At 40.7% G+C, this 17,698-nt stretch overlaps 1 protein-coding gene across 4 annotated transcripts in view; it reads right to left on the bottom strand.

Annotated features, from left to right (window-relative positions):
• The window catches only part of tanc1b (tetratricopeptide repeat, ankyrin repeat and coiled-coil containing 1b), a 114,853-nt gene that overhangs the window by 63,330 nt on the left and 33,825 nt on the right, over positions 1-17,698 (bottom strand). For 3 of the 4 annotated variants that reach the window (XM_080904071.1, XM_080904072.1, XM_080904073.1), the window contains 2 exons: positions 16,263-16,469; positions 5,876-5,980 (listed from right to left, as the gene is read on the bottom strand). In XM_080904071.1, coding sequence (XP_080760197.1) covers positions 5,876-5,980; positions 16,263-16,469 — 312 coding nt within the window. The remainder of the gene's footprint in view (positions 1-5,875; positions 5,981-16,262; positions 16,470-17,698) is intronic. The other variant, XM_080904074.1, reaches the window with a different exon arrangement.

Below are 17,698 nucleotides of genomic sequence, written 5' to 3'. Positions count from 1 at the left end.
TATTAATTGGTACCACCTAGACGGACCTCATCTAAGTTTATGATTTTATGTACAAAAGGGGAGCCACACTAGGTCTCCAGTCATATGACAGCTGACATTTTTGTCAGTTACACGTCAGGGCAAATAGTTTTATTTATCTAAATGGAAGGCAGATAATAAGTAAAATGGCTAGCCGAAGAAAACCCTCCCTGTTCTAGGTAAAGCATCAGATTTGTCCTTTACTTTTTACGCTACCCTGGAGTTATGGAAAACCAGGGATGTAGCTGGAACCACTTTGTTATTCCGGTAACTGTACAGCAAATGGAGGCAAAAACAAAACAACATCGTTATCTGCTGCCGGAGGAAGTTTATGAGCAGGTGTGAAATAGCAGCCGTGTGGTTCCCTGATAGAAGAATGAAGACTGAAGGAGGAGGAGGAGAAGCAGAGGAATTTGGGGGGGGGGGGGGGGGGGGGGGGGGGAATCAGTAGAACAGACTGGATCTGCGGAGCTGCCTTAGCTCACTCGCTGCCAAGAAAACAATCCAGCCGGTGCTCATTAGCAGCTGGAGTTTCATTACCACAACAGTGGAGCCCGTTTAATGAACCCTCAATGAGAACATGCATCCTGCTTCCCCATTTGAGTTCAGGAGTACAAGGTGACGTGCCCCCCTGAAGCAAGTTGAGTGGTCCTATTGCACATTCCAGAGTTAGAATCTGCTGCAGGCGCAGATGGAGCGTCCAGCGAGACATTACATGAGATCAAGACTATAGATAACAGCGTATCTGGGGTGGGAGACGGCATAGAGGTAGTAATCATAGTGTGACTGGCATCTCAGCTGGACACCATACGCCAGCTGTTATTAATGTTGCTGCAATGGCAGATACAGATGGCATTTCATTAACTATTAGACCAACAGAGCTGAAGCTTCCTCACATGGCGATTCAGCCCCTTGGGCCAAAGAGATTGTGCTGTAAAGATCCTGCAGAGATGAGCAGACCACCCTAATCAAGCTTTACGATTTAGCGCAGGAAAAATAAAAAATAAAAATACGGTGAAAAGGTGATTTTAATCAAAAAGCTAAAGAGTGAATGAACAATTAACATGATTGGCTACAGAAACGCGCAAAACTATCACTCTGTGCCAGCCAAAACAAAAATCACATCGCATTAATTTCTGCTGCCTCAAAGTTACTATTCTCCTGAAGAGCAAATTATGAACAATGACAGGCTGAATATCATTATGAACTGGGAACAATTGGCCATGATTATACAATTTCACGAGCGTATTCATAATTGATTAAATTTAGCCACTGCATAAGCTGGGATTTATTGGTTTAGTAATAATAGAGTGCAAAGAGCACCACAAAGGGTGACACAGCCTCCAGAAAGTGTTAACAAATGAGTAACACACACAGTGCAGATGAAATGAGACTAAGATTACTACTGTTTTATTTTAAAATGGAGCAAACTTAATATTATAACCAGATGGTTTAGGAGGTGCAAATTCACATAATTCTTAGCCAAATAAGCCTGACCATTGTTTTAACACTGACAAGATAATAAATACATGAACAAACAGGTGTTAAGTGTTCGGACACTGGTCTTACTGGAGTTGTAAAATGAGGGATTTGAAGAGAGACATAATTGTAGGAGAGGACAGGACCTGCGGTTCAGTCTTGACTGACTGAGACAGAGACGGGACTCCGAGAGCACAGCTGAAACAATTCTGTCAACCAGACTGTTGGCTGCCTGTTGCAAACACACTCAAGCATGCAAACACACACATATATAAACAAAGACAAAGGCAACTGCGGACACTCGGGCAAAATAAAAATACCCTCTGTAGTTACACGCAGGCACAGGAAACATAACCCTTTCTCAAAGACAGTGCCATGCGAGATGACTCCTGAGTAGGTCAAAAGCATGTTTCCTTTCTTAGCCTGCAGCCCATCCTGCTCAGCCACAATGCAGAGCATGAAAAATGACAACGCTTTGAGCCCGACCCAAAAGACGAACAAGTGAAGTAACCATGCAACACAGGGACAAAACTCACGCTGCATTAAAAACTGTCAAAAGAAAATTACATTCAACTTTTTTGAAAATCAGCCTCAGCAGCACTAAAGACTTGTCTCTGTCTACAGATGTGGACGTGGTTCTGGACACTCAGGACAGGCGTCCTTCAGTAAAAGCCCCTCTTCAGAGCTCCCACTTTATTTGTGCTGTAAATGACACACAGTCTTCATCCTGCAAAACTCCATTATTCCAGCAGTCTCTCAACAATGTGATGCTGACCTTGTTATTAAAGCAATGAAGTTGTCTCATGCTGCTTCAACAGTTTACTCTGTCTGAAGTAGAGGACAACACAAGCTGAAAGATGCTCTGTTTAAAAAAAAAAAAAAAAAAAAAAAAGCAATAGTGGGTAATGTCCTTGTCACATGTGACCCATGGTGCATATGCATGATTCTGTCCACATGGGAGAAAGTATTCAAAAGACTGTAAGTGAGCCTCACTCTGCTGCATCTGGGCTATCAGAATTAGCCACCATTAGTGCCTGATTATGCACGATTAGGTGATGAGCTGTTATATTCTTATAATTTCTCAGCTATAACATTTTTTAACCTGCCAACTACGGCTGCGAGAAGAACCCGATGGAAAGTTTCTTCTTTCCTATCAGCTGATTGTCTGCAGTATTTACTGAATAATTGTGCGCAGAACAAATAAAGGGAAGAAATAAGTAGATGTCTGACCTTAAAACGGACTGGTTATTTCTTCAGCTGAAAAACATTTATAAAAAAAAAAAAAAAAAAAAAAAATCACTCTCAGAGAACAGAATAAGACAGAAATGCCTTAAATGCCTGGGAGCTTTTATACCAACAGTTGTATGTGGTGCAATAAAAATAAACTACATACGACTGGGCAGTGTCCTAGAAGCAGTCATTTCTAATTTGTCAGAAACTGACCAGATCTCTATCATCTCTATCACTGGGAGCAGACCCAAAAAATAACATAATGCAAAATTTAGTTAAATTATCGGATAGTTGTAACTCATTTCTTGCAGTAAAATGATTCTATACATGTATATCTAGTAGCAAAAAGATAGTTTGGAGGCCTGCACATGTACATCTGCCACATGCATGAGATAACAGCTTCAGTACAGAAAGCCCTATCACAGTTTTTCATCTGTTATTGCATCACAGATGTTTTTTTAATGGTTAAAATGTGTATTTTTGTCATTAATATGCATTTCAATTAAATTAAAATCAAAACCGGGTCCTAAAAACAACAAACTCTTGAAAGTCTTCAACCCATTATTCAGTACTTGTATTGAGTATATTATCTGTGCTGCAGAAAACAACTACATTTTTTTTAATGTTAATGGGCTTATTCCCTAAGTGTCAAATGCTTACCAGGGTGTATATAATATACAGACAACTTAAAAAAAAATAAGGCTTTAAAAAGTTCAGCATATTTCTGATTCGTTTTAAGACAGCAGAGCAATATCAGTTTTACAACTACGCAAATGAATCCCAATAAGCCAATAAACAAAATGTCCAACTTCCTTATCTAATCCTAGCATTATGCTATAGTTTCACTCCACAAGCATCACATCCACTTCTGAGAGAACTCTATTACGAGATATTACAAACACATTAAAGCTCAGCATCTGGAATGAGGGGCAACCTCTGGAGCTGAAAAGCTGTGGAAGAGAAAGAAAGTGTAGTTCCTCTAGCACTGCTTCAAATGAGAGTCAATTCCTATAGACCCCATTTCTTTACACCAGTTTTGTCCTCTGTGGATGACTTTGATAAGTTCAAGAACTGCAAGAACACATCCATCTTTAATACTGTTTATGGTTTGGAAGCATCAAAAGGTTCATCTCGTCTCATCGATGTGCCGAAAGGATGTACTTTGAGTCTCTGGTGCCCGCTTCTGGCATTCATACCTTCCTCAGCTCTTCTTGCCCCTGCCACTAACAGGAACACCCAATCTAATCTGATGCTGCCACCTTCATGCTTAACCACACGGAAGGTATTTGTCTGCTGATGAACAGTGCCCGATGGGGTGTTGATTGTGGATTATGTTCGGCAGGCAGTGCTCAGAGTTCTCCGTAACGATTTCAGTGTCTGTTTTGTCAGACAGGAGAATCTTTCTCCTCGTGCTCTCAGAGTCTTTTAAATGCCATTTGACAAGCTCCAAATAGGCTGTCATGCCTTTGCTCAAAGTGCAGCTGCTCTACAATAAAGGCCTGATTGATGAACTGCGGCTAAGACGGTCATCCTTTCCCCCCTCGATCTCTGCAGAGGACTGCTGAAGCTCTGTGGGTTTTGCCAAATGACCTGAAGAAGACCCTTCACGCTCAGTGTCCAAGACTGGTGGGAGAGCCCGTTCAAGGAAGCATCCAGATGGCGCCAAACTTCGTCCTTTTTAAAACATATTGAGATTCACTGCGCTCCTGGAAACATGCAGATCTCTGGAAGAAGTTTTCTCACAGTGGTCCACAGACATACTTAGACTTTATTAAAGGTTTTTGTTCTTGCATGAACTGAAGTGTGGGGTGTTCATATACACATGTGCACCTTTAAGCTGTGGCCAGGAAATCTACAGCCAAGATCTAAACACACTTATGAATAACTGAAGATAAAAGGAAGGACATGACCATAATTTTGACAATCACAACAAAGGGCCTTAATGCTTTTACGAAAAATCGATTTTACTGTTTAATTTTTTAAGTTACTGAATGGTTATTAAGAAGAAAAAGGCCAACTTCCACATCTACAACATAAAGTGTGCTAAAATAAATGCCATATTATTCTCCCATGAAACTGAAGACGAGTCCATACTAAACACACAAGTCCTTTCTGTGATCTGAAGTAGTTTAACATCACCTCCCCTTGAGCATTTTTTTTTCACTGCATCATTAAGCAATGAAGAGGGAAGAGGGTAAGATTAGATAAGGAGGCGTGGGGAATAGTGGAAAGGTGTTGAGAAAAGAAATAGGGTGTTGATTTTGGAACGGCATTTGCATTTGTGCTCAAAAACATTGGTTTAGGACTTATCCAGTAATATATTTCTGCTCAGTCACACAAGCAAGGACTCTCTTTTGTAATTAGTAAATAAAAGTAACGGTACGGAAACTGACGAGGTCATATTTATTTACTGTCTGCTATCTGCTGGTAGCCTACTCTGAGCTCTATGTTAGTTGAACGTCAGACACACCCTCGTGCCTTAGTATGCGACAGTCAGCTGTGCCGAGTTACTAAATTCTATGTACGTTATGTGAGCCATGCATAACAATAGAGCGCTCTTTGTGCATTGCCTTTTGCTAAAGATTACACATCTTACATCTCCACTTAAGCCTATGGGAGGAATTTGAGCCCAGTCTTCTCTACTGGAAATCTAAACTGAGCACTTAGGGGAACATTACCCCTAAACACAAACACAACGCCCAACAAAAGTGAGAATAGGCAGTAATAACGCTGAAAGCACATCTCACAAACATGTGGAAGCACAAGAATTTTCATGTATAGTTCCTGAGAAATGAAAGCCCCTGTCCCCATTATACCCCGAAATCCGCAAATCCAGCGCTTTGCTCAGACAACATGTCCCCACAAACTGGAAAACTGACTCCTCTGTAATCTAAACACACAGTTTAGAATAAACACGGCACTACCGAGTGTTTGCACGGGGCTCACATGTACTGTGTACTTAAACTGAGTCATCAGTAACTGATGCTACCCTTAAATAACAAAGCCCTGCTCTTAAAAGCCACTGACAACAATGAGGACCCCAGGCAATGACATGCATAATTTTCTCTTACGGCAGTTTTTAAGTGCACTTTTCCCCTCAACCCCAGCAAAAACAGCCATTTAGAAAATTTGCAAAAGTAAAACTCACCATTGTGGGACGACTCCTTGTTATCGGTCGCTTTCCTCCGAGCTGACACGATGGCATCAGAAGGCACGCGAGGGCTCTCTACATATTTGGGCTTCCTAACTGGACCTGCCAGCACGAACAGAAGATACAGGGAGAATGAGAGAGTGAGAGAGCGCGTGCATCCGACAGAGAGAGAGAGAGAGAGGGAAAGAAATGCAGAAGAGACCGAGGGAAAACAGAGAGAGAGTTCTCACAGGATTAATATGTTCCAGATGGCACTGGAGATGAGAGGTAGTGGTGTCTTAGTTGGACAGGCTTAGCTGCACTCCGTAGCTTACATAAAACTCACTCACACACTCTCAGACAGCTCCCTGCGTTGATAGCAGCTCTGGTCTGTCTGACAACTCAGAATGCTGTCTGCATTGCTGGAGACTCTCGGTAAAAAAGCGGCTAGCTGGCTCTGGGAATGTAAACTACAGCAGGAAACCACAACAATTAGCCTCTAAGTGAACTAAAGATCCTTGCTCAAGCGCACACGTGCATTGTTGGAAATGCAAGAGAAGAAAATTGCCAAACAGACAAAGCATCCCCCCCCCCCCCATTATTTTATCTGAAAGTGTGTCCTTCTATTGTGGCAACAATAGTTGCATCTTTTGGTTAGATTGACCGCAAAGTGTCCAACTCTGATGATGTATCTGGGACAATGGAACAGCCCTTAGAGGAACGTCATTGTGAGCACAAGGCGATGACTTTGGCTAGCTGCACTGTTCCCTGCACTCACACCATGACAGTACTCTGACCCCATTTCCCATAAAAGGTAAGACAATGTGTGAAATGCAAAGAACTAAATTATTAGAATATTTAATGTAACAATTTTAAATGTTGCACACCACTGGCATACCCATCCTCATAGATGCGCAGCTGCTTGTGCAACATTTATACTTTTGCACAAAAAAACAAACAAAACCGATATCCAGTAAAAGCTGCCGTTTAACCAGCCCTGCTGGGAATAAACATGCAGTTTGGTGGAGCAGCACTGCAGCAAAGGCCTACTGATCTTTCCTAAAAGTGCCAATTCACTGGTTAAAACACATTTTTAAGTTCTCTACTTGGAACTCACATTTTACCGAGACTTAAGAGCAGATCAAAAATGTAACCACAAAAAAAAAAAAAAAAAAAAAAAAAAAAAAAAAAAAAAAAAAATCTGAAAACAGGAGGTGACTGTGTTATTTAGATCTGTAAATCCATAAAACAGCATGCCCCGACTCTTTGCAACTACTTTGGCCTTGACCTCCTGCAAGTAAAACCTCCTCCTCCTCCAGGCTCTTATCAGATAACTGTATGTGTAACCCCAGTCATAACATAGAGAACAGACAGGAGATCAGAGACTGCGATTTCCACATTACCACATTCAGTCACTCCCAACCCCAAACAATTCCTGTGAATCAAATGGAGCAATTTATAAAACCGCTTCTGCTTGATGCACAGTGCCATCTATGGATATGCAACTTGAAATGCATAGTGGAAAAATGGTGGCTTTTGATACCTCGCATGAGCTTCTGTATGTACAATCTGGGTGTTCTCGTCTGTCACTAGAAGAACTCAAAGTAAAAGCCCAAAACCAAATGGAGCGTCCATTCAGAGAAGCTGCGCAGAAGCTGTCCCATGTAGCAAAGAAACTGTTTTAAAGGTGATGATGATTTTTCTTTTAAAAGCACTATAATCTAAGGATTGGCATTCAAACGCAATGGGATGTTACAGATTTGTGCAGACAGATGGGTTAAAGCCTGAAGGGACTGGGTTAGTGAAGCATTTACAAAAGCGATCAAAGTCAGCCTGTTATTTGGGAGACACAGCCAAAGAGTATCCTGAAAACCTCCATTCATCTGCAGATGGTCAGGCACAACCTATTACCCGGGAGTCACATGGCTCCAATTAAAACGGGACTACAGGGACGGAGAGCGTTGTATGCGAGACACACACTTAGTTCAGGTAAATAACTTGGATGAAAAGTGAACTGGCTAATATGTTCCACTGACTGTATTTCATATAAAACAACAAGGGGCATAGTTTGAGTAATCTAAACCATATGTTCAAGTTCAGATTCAGTTTACAAAGAGGAGCACAGGATCCACACGAGAAATGACAAACATGTGGCTGCCCATCATGGATAATTTTAGGCCACATCTAAGGGCTGATAATGCAGAGAAATGGTAAAAGGTCTTCCGGCATGACTCACATTTTTGAGCATCAGACAAGGCACAGAAGAATTTCCTCTCGGTTCAAAATCTCATCTCAAGATTTAACAGGTTTCCATTAACGCTCCGCACTGATGAAGAAGCAATTGCCATTTATAACAGGCGTGAGAAGGTCACAGAAATTGAGCCCTTTGATATATGACCTCATGAAGGACAACAAGAGAAAGGCAAAAATGAGTTGCACTCTGACTTGCATCAATTTCAAAGGGTATATGATTAATCACAAATGTAAATTTATTAATTGTAAAAAGAAACTGACAGGAAATCATAACAAGGGAGGATGTGATGATTTTTTCCAGGGAGCGATATCGCCGAGCTATCAACTACGCTATATCTCCACATCACATCTCAGAGCTAGACACAACAAATCCAGAACACCTCATGAACCCTGGACAAAAGGAAGCCATCTCATTCCGATGCCCTCGGAAAACAGCAGGGAAAACCAGCAGACTGGTGCAAAAGGAGGCTGCAACTAAGGGAGAGAAAAAAGAAACTGGAGTGGTGTGGAAAGTAGCATGTGGCCAACAGCACCCAAATATAACTATGTATAAAACAGAAGCAGGATGACAACATTTGACCTTCATTCCTTTCAAATCTTGTTAAAAGTGCTTTTTCTTTGTATCTCGGTTGATTATTATGACATTGACACAAAGGCATTCCTGCTTAAAACCATGATAGTCCTACACATTACAAAAAGAAATAAATAAATCTGATCCATTAGGATATGGACTACACAAGACCTCTGAGGGTACCTGGTAATATCTCACACTAATACTTTCTTTGACTCCATGAAGTTACAGGTGATTCAGTCTACAACCAGTGAACAAAGCTCTTAACAACAAGAACCTCCACAACAGGTTCATCTGCACAATAAGACACATACTTCTATTAACTGTTTTTAAAACTGTGTATCCAAGTACAAAGTACGTGGTTATTGAGGTATTTGCATCTTACAAAAGCCTTATTTGATTAGAAGAAGAGAACGAGCTTGCCTGCGTCTCCTTTTGATGAATGTGAGCCCACGCACATGAACAGTCCTTTTTTAAAACTTCTATAAAACTAGCACAGAAACTAAGGAAATTTGTTTCTGGCCAATAAATGTTATACCGTTGGCCTTTTTATTTCGCCTCAATGGTGCCACATTTGTAAAGAAAATGACTTTGTGGGTTGAGCAGCATAGTTGAGTTTGTGCTAATGAAAAACTTGCTAAATCTTCTCTGTCAGTGCCAAACATCTCATTCTGCTGTTGGTGCCATTTATTTGTTTGGATGATTGAAGTCTGAAAAAAAATAATCTGAAGAATACATTTAACAATTTATTCATTGAACAAATACGACCACACTGACCACATTTCCCTACTTCAAGCTTATTTGTTGACTGGCAAACATGTTATGTCGGTTTAATTTGCTATATTAGATAAATTGCCAGGCCAGGTTTAGCTCACCCTCAACAGGGGCGTAATTTCCAGGGGGGGTTCAGTTCGAACTGAAGAAGCTTCCTGAAGAAGCTTCTCGGATGAGAGGTGAAACGTTTTCAAGCAACTTAAAGAAGACCAGACGCCTTTCTTTCCAAGCTCCTTAGACTACGATGACCTGGATGACTGAGAACCTTCACAGACATAAATGAATGTTAAACAAGCAGGGAAAAGCAAGTATACAGACTGCAGTCTGTGAGTGCAGAGCACCCACTGGTTGGTATTCACTATCAGACACAGGAATCCATAACCAGCAAGCTATCAGTCAGCAGGCGCATGCACACATTTATACACATACCAGCCTGTCAAATACCTATCACCAACAACTTACAATGTCCAGTCAACACCACTGAAAGGGAGGATTGTTCATAGCTAGGAAGTGATCAAGAAGCTTTCCCAGCATTCTTCAAGATGGACTCTGACTTCTTCACATTTCAACTTCTCAATGAGACAGTGTGTCTTCTTTGTGCAGCCGAGGAGAATGAACTCAGTCCCACAACGTTCGTCTTTATGCTCCAAATGTGACGACGAGCTCAACTCAAAAGCGAAAACGAATATATGCTGGCAAGATGATGCTAGATGGTATTCTGAATTCTGCATGTTTACTCCATGTCTAATGCACCCAGTCTTTTATAATATAGTCTTTTTAATATTCGTACCAAAATCTCAACCAACAAAGCTGATAGAGTATTAGAAGCATTTTGCTTTAGGAACTGAAATCACAAACTTGTGATTCCTTTTTCTTTTAGCAGTCAGAAATATTAGTCCTCTCTGGTTAATCTGATTTTTGTATTGTACTACACAACTGCATGTTTAATCATCACCACTCTCAGATATCCTGTTTCACAAAGTGATTTTAAATATGCATTAACTGGAATTTATGCCTCTGTGCTAAATCTACACCACAAACTAGAGCCTAACTGATATACTGGCCGATATTAGTCGAATTTATGTCGGACTATGTCAAATTTTTAAATTTTATTTTATTTTTTTAAAGAATCGATATTCATCTTAACAGCGTCGTAATCAATTCATCAGTGCGGCATGCAACAACTGGTTGTTGTGCCATTTAGTGCCATCAGTTCTTCCTTTGCATGTCCATCTACTTTTATCTGTTAAGAGTGGATCGACTTGAACAGACACTCTACTGCCAACTAGTGTTCTGGAGCCATATCTGTAGTGGAACAGTGGCATAAAAGGCAATCTATTATAATACACGACGACATCTTGCACACATCTCAGCACTACTGAGCAGCAGAGGAAGCTATGACAGTTTATCCAGCACTGGTTTCTGGGGCAGTAGGTGAGTTGAGATTTCACTGCAGATGAAAGAAAGAGGAGACCGCATGTGATAAGAAGCTAAACCTGTGGTGTAGTCAAGTGCAGTCAGGTGGAGGACTGGATAGCGCTTCTCATAGCGTGCTCATCAGAAGAACATTTCAAAGGATCCCTGTAGCCTCACAAGGTCTTTTACAGCTCAGCTCTCGGAAAGGCATCAATATTCCCCCAGGGCTGTCTGGTAACTGTCAAAACCCCAGAGTTGACTTCAGGAGAGCTCACCTCAAAAGGGCTACAGCTGGCTTTGAAGAGAGTTTCTACCCTCTTGACAGAAGACTGATATATCAAACCTGTACTCGCCTTCATGTTTCCTTTAATATTATTTGTGTTAAGCTGAAAATAATGTGAAAACTGTTTCAAAATAATCCGCAGCTGTATAACTGCAAACAACAGCCTTCTGTTAGACAAGGTGGTTTTAGCTAAACCAGAAACAACTTGAACATCTTGTTAATGACTGCTTCCTATCAATGAGGCTTTGCGAAAACGTGCAAATCTATGTAGACATCCTGAAGTGTTTTACAAAATTACCATTACCTAATGTCTGCGGTATTTGAGATCTTTCTGGAAAAGACGTTAAAGATAATCTTCAGAACATTTTTATGTGGCCTGTAGAGCTATTATCGCTTACAGCCAGAGCTAAAGTTATGGGACCAACCAAAACAGGAACAAAAAATACACACTGCACAATGACTCAAACGGTTAGCCACCACTCAGAGACAGCAGCCTGGATGCTGTTGATGCACAGCTACTGCCACAAAATAGAAATAAAGAGGAGATAAGCAACAACGAGGCCAAGGGATCAGACCACTAGCAATGAAGTCATCAGTTTACACAAACACACACCCACCTACACACACACACACGCAACATGACGAGGTCTGGCAAGCCAAAAGCTACTGTTCCTCAGTAGAGAAAGAGAAAACAAAGGAGTCTAAGCAGGAATGGTATCAGCAAGGTGACCTTCGCACATGGATGTTAGAAAATAACGAGTCTCCAAGCTTTTCTAGGTAGAGAGATTATGCCAAATACATGTCATACTCTCTGGCGGTGATTTGCAGGCCTGCTCAGCTAATCAATAAATTAATCATCCCTTAAGCCCCCAAAAGGCAACGTTCCATCAGAACAGTTAACCTATTTTGATACACGTGAGAGCCTACCAGAGAACAATCCCCATGGGACCACAGTGCATATTTGGCAATTAAAATGATCCACTGCCCATAAAAGCAATACAATAATGCGAATAGCTGTTTTATGAGCCAGTGCAGGCTGACAAAGAGGTAAAGCATGGATCTACCTACAGGAAGGTCACACAGCTACCGCACGTACAACAAGAGCGTCCATATCAACTCAGCCTCAATCATTCCTCAGCCTCTCAGTGGAAATCATGGGGACCAAAATATTTCAGCCGCTATTTATGATTTTTCAAACACTTCCTGTGACCAACACTGAGATGCTGCAAGCTGCTGCATATGCAACAAGGGTGCAGGGGTTTCCCCCGTAACTCAATCAGCAGCCCATTAGGATTTTTAATCCAAAAATGGGACAATAGCCTTCTATAACCAGAGGAGGTCACTGTGGAGATACCCAGGAGAATGTCACGAGGTGGGGCACAAAGAATTTATAACTACTAAAACAAAAACAAACAAAAAACTCCCCCGAAAACCCAAGAACAAAATTGAACCCAATTTTCTATCTCAACCAGCATGTTAAAAAAATAAAACTGAAAAGAAGACAGTCGTGTAGCACAAGAGGGATACAGGCAAGACAGGTACATTCAAAAGAGCGTAATCACCTCACGGGCCTGCGAGTGGCTCTTTAAACACACAGTAAAGTCTAGGTGCTGTACAACACATGTCAGAGCGCTGTGTTTCATGGCTAAGCTCTGGGCTTAGCTGATCAAAGCCGTGCCACTCAACGCCACCAGACTTTGCGGCTCAGGCATCCGTCACACTCCTAATTAACTCAATGTTTCTCTGTTGTCCCCTGTGAAGTTTTCATGAAAAGAACAACCACTTAGCTGGGGCCTTCCAAACTGCAGTAGATTATCCAATGTGTCAGGAAATGAAGGCCAGCCACAAAATGCTTTCTGAATCTGTGAAACCACTTCCCCTGCCCGTGCAGCGCTGATGTGCAGCACGGGAGGGAGACCAAACAGATGTGCGAAAAAATGCACTTAAGGATTTACTGCATGTATAAATGAATGCGGTGTACCTGAACTAGCTGACAGGAGTAGTTTCACACCACTAAAAAACAAAAAAAACAAAAACATTAAAAATTAATCAACTGCTTTTCTCCACTATTGGCAAGTTATTGTTTTGTAGAGAAATGTCTCTCAGAGGAAAGCAGAAGATCTTTGATGGAGCATATTAAGCAACTAAGCCTTGCTATCAGACACACCATGTATGTATCAATAAAATTAGATATACTGGCCCTTTTCAGTCTTCTAATAGGTAACATCGCTGGATTAATCAATCAGTTAAATGGCAGCGTTGTGTATTCAGATATAGGTCATACATATGGGAAATATTCCTCGTGACCTCAATCAAACAATCCCACAGTGATAGAAAAAGGAAGAATAAATGGGGACATTTTGCATCAAGTCAACTATGTAAAGGGACCTAATATAACAGGTCGGGCTTTATTATATTTAACATGGCACTTATATGTTGATAGCCATTTAAAGCTCTTTTATGTAGTTATAGGAACATGTCCTTATGCCCTTTTAGTAAATCGATCAGAAAACATGAAACTGCAATTTTTTAAAAGGGGAGATCAAATGTGTTGGCTCACCTGTCTGAAGCAACATTGTTTTCTATTACATCTAATCAATCTCGTCTCTACACACTGAATAATCCATGTTATATGAAATCACTACCGTTGTGCCACATGAATAAAAGCAACTCTCTCTGTTTAGAGAAGCTTCGTGGATTGTTTCTATTACTTTCTGATGAGGAAAAAATGAATATCTAGCTTCAAAACGAAGATTATAGCCATTACAAGCCGATCTATGACATGTGAACTATCAAAGTTTGTATATAATAAGCAGTTTATTCTGTAAGAGATGTTAAGCTGCAGGAAATATTACACACTACAAATGAAGTTCAACACAGCCAGGCTTTCTTTGCCTTTCTTTGTCAAGCTAGCTTGAAAAAACCTAAACCCCAGTTGGAGATAATAGGGATCACAACGGTGGTTAGCTACTTTTTTCAGTCAAGCCAGGCTTTGTGTTCCAGTGCTTTGCACTCTCATATAAAAATAGGTGTTTCTCAGGTCATGTGATTCTTCCTCTGCTCAAAACGATCCCTATGAGTGTCCCTTACTTAAATGAGAGAAGTTATAACTTGGTGATAAAAATATGTAAATAACACAAAAAATACAACAGTAAAAAGCAACAGTTTTACAGATAAGACAAAAGACTAATGCTACAGAAAATTGTTACTTTTGGGAGTATTAAAATAAGCATTTTGATCCAAGTGAACAATTTTATCACTGAGTGCTGCTGTTTTTTTTTTCTAAGGTGACAGCTGTAAATTAGTAATCTCACTTTGCAGTACACCCCTCGCCTTCAAGAAACGTCTGTATATTGTATCTTGTAGTGAACTTGCAGGTCAAGCATACATTTCCAAAACACTGTTCCTTTGTTGTGAAGTGACTGATCTCCACATGTGTTTGCTGGATGAAAACATCCTCTGGCTCTGATTAAACAGGACCAGACGCTTGTAAACTTTATGTTTGTGTCAGAATTTACCAATAATTCATGCTTTGCTGTTACAAACATCTGCATACGGATTACTGTAACTCAGATGAACGCGTGCTAGTTTCAAGAGTGATCCGTACTAAATGAATATACACCTTGATGACTCAACAAAAAGGTAAATTCAGCATCATCGTCACAAAGCTGAAACCCTTCCTGCAGCGTGTTTAATAATTCTCGTCCATGGGTTTTCACAGTTATCTGCGAGGACAGTGGAGGAGAATTAACAGACCCTCCCCCAGCCCTCTCCTGCTGGTGGTCCTCCATAAAATCCTATCTTGTCCCTCCACTTTTTCCCCCTTTTTCATGCCTCAGAGCACCCCAAGAGGGAATATGCTTTTAATGAGTGTCCCCTTTCCCCTGTCCCCTGGGCCATTTTCTCCTTCACAAACCCAGCCTCATAGCTCTCTTCATCCCCTTGTGCTCATTCATTTCAAGCACTCATTGCAAATCCTGAGTCATCCGAGGAAAATGAACACATTTAACTTGAGTGGCAGCTAAACAAACAAAACTCTACTTCGCAGGGCATTTGTGTTTTTTAAACAAGAAAGCACATTTGCAATTGTTTTCAGTTTCCACTGAACATCTGCATAATGCACTGCATCGCGGTCTCAGGATTATTTCAGTACTGGGATTTGGGAGAATTGCAGAAAATGTGCATAACAGTGAAAAATGCTACAGCAAACAGGATTTCCTAAGAAATGCAAAGAAATACGATGCGATCTTCAACCCTTAAAACTGCAGTTATTCAATTATTTTTTTCACAGAGACATTCACAACCTACAAACTTCCTATCACCTCATCTTTACACTAAATAGATCAAAGCTGTAACCACTCTAAACAATGGCTTGATAGCCCACAGATGAGTGCCACATGTGAGTGGGGACCACAATGGCCACTTAAAGGATTTCTCTCCCTTTTGCAAAGTCTCCAAAATACAAAGACTCAGGTTAAAACGAGTTCCGCCACAATTAGGTATTCCTGGCTTTGAAGCTCTCCACAACCGCTGACAAAGATGCCCTCAACGCAATGGACAGAAGAAGCTTTGGAGGATTTAGATCAAATGTAAACACACACCTATTATCAGCCAGCAAAGTGTAAACACACAGTGAAGTCGCAGGAGGCCTCCTCTTCGACACAAGGCGATCAAATACAAGGGTGAAGTGGAAAAAACAACTCTCTGTAAACAGACTGCGCCCACAGAGTAACTGCTGGGATCCAGAGTGGTCCAGCTATCATTACTTTCGATACAGTGTGACCTAGTTTTCCAAGAATGACAAAGCTCACAATTTCTATATTTTGAGATAAATATGTTAAAATCTGTACTAGCACTCCTGGATGGCTGTCAGCAGTTATGCAAAGGAACCTGACGTGTGATCTATTTTAAGTGACTGGATGGGTTTTCAAAGAATAGAAAGACTAAAAATAACCAAAATCACTCAACTTGGGAACATTAAAGGTTACAACAGATCTGAAAAAATATTCATAATATGAAAAATGGCAAGCATCATGCAGTTAACTTTTAGGAAAGAGAATTAGACGGTAGAGGGGGAAAAGCAAGCACTGAATTTAATCAAGCAGTACCTGGTGATCGCTTGTTACTGCGCAAGGGCATCATGTAGGACTGCCGAGGCAGCAGAGGTGAGGAGGGGAGCGACATGGACACTCCCTTGGCAAGGCTTAACCTGAAAACTTCATCCTGTGCATTAGGGAGACCACTGCCAGGCCCCTGGGGCTGGGGGTTTCCTTCAGTCGGGAATCTTCTTTGGACACTATGGCTATGAACGTCACCTGTTGAGGAGAACCACAACCTTGTTACTGCGTTTACAAAGCACGACCACTTCTGCATGCCATGAAACAGAAAGAAGGACTTGATCTAGGCAAAGTCTGATATTTTCATAACCCTTTTCAATATTCGTCAAGCCTAATCAGCACAAATCTTAATCTTGAGTGGGATGGACCAGTGAAACTGCCCTTTTTGTCAGTGTAAAGAGGATTTGCTGCACATTTCACCCCTGATAAACCTTCATATAAGAAAAAGCAGAGCACTTTCAATTGTACCTTTCAGTTTTTCTGCATGACAAAGACTATAGTAAATGGAGGAAATCTGTCAGCACGATTAAACTGTAAACATAAATGTGTAAAATTACCGCTGGCTTGTTGCCCAGACTGCCTGTAACTATTAAACAAAGATTTGGTTAATTAACAGAAAGTGCTCGGTTTTTGTTTTTAAACTTTGGTTTAGTACGCACAGCCATGGGGGACGTCTGTATCAATAAGAAAAGTTGAAAAAGAAATACAGTTAAAAAGCTCAAATTTATGCCTTGCCTTAAGTTTTTCAAAGGGAGGCAGGACTGGACTCTTTGCTGGACCGATTCTGGCCCCTGAGCCTTATGTTTGACACCCAACATAGACCCACTGACTTTAGGCTTACCATATTTTCTTACTCTGCTAGTGTCTTTTGGATTTTTGTGTAGGAAAAGATCTGAAGCTTTGAGGGCTACTAAACAACCAATGTATTGCAATATGACTCTGATCGCCGACTATTAGCTGTGTTTACCAACTGGTTTGCTTCATCTTGTCTCACTAATTCACATTTTCTGAGCTTGGGTGGCTTTACTCAGAACCACAGGTTTCTGTGGTTGACCACATGTAGATGTAGTCGTTTTTGTTTTAAACTATACACATAATTAAATTAACGGTCATTAAACAAATCTGGCAAAACCTTGCTCTTAGATCTGAAAAAATGCTGAATCCACTGAATATTCAATATGTCTGAACTTTTGATCTTCTTAAATTCGTCTGATTAAACTATACTGCTTCAATATACCCCCGTTTTACTGCTAAAACATTAAACACCCTTATTTAATTTATTTTGGGCCAGTGAAAAGGTGTCTTGCCATTAGAAAGTACATGTCTCCTGGGTTTTAAAGACTCAACTTTGCAAAATTTTACAAGGACAGCTCAATAAATGTATTTTTTATAGTTCTAGTTATAATTTGCTATTTTAAAAAAGTATC

This window comes from Rhamphochromis sp. 'chilingali' (genome assembly GCF_963969265.1).
Source record: "Rhamphochromis sp. 'chilingali' genome assembly, chromosome: 14".
Classification (NCBI taxonomy): Eukaryota; Metazoa; Chordata; class Actinopteri; order Cichliformes; family Cichlidae; genus Rhamphochromis; species Rhamphochromis sp. 'chilingali'.
This window is presented reverse-complemented; position numbering and strand designations above follow the sequence as displayed.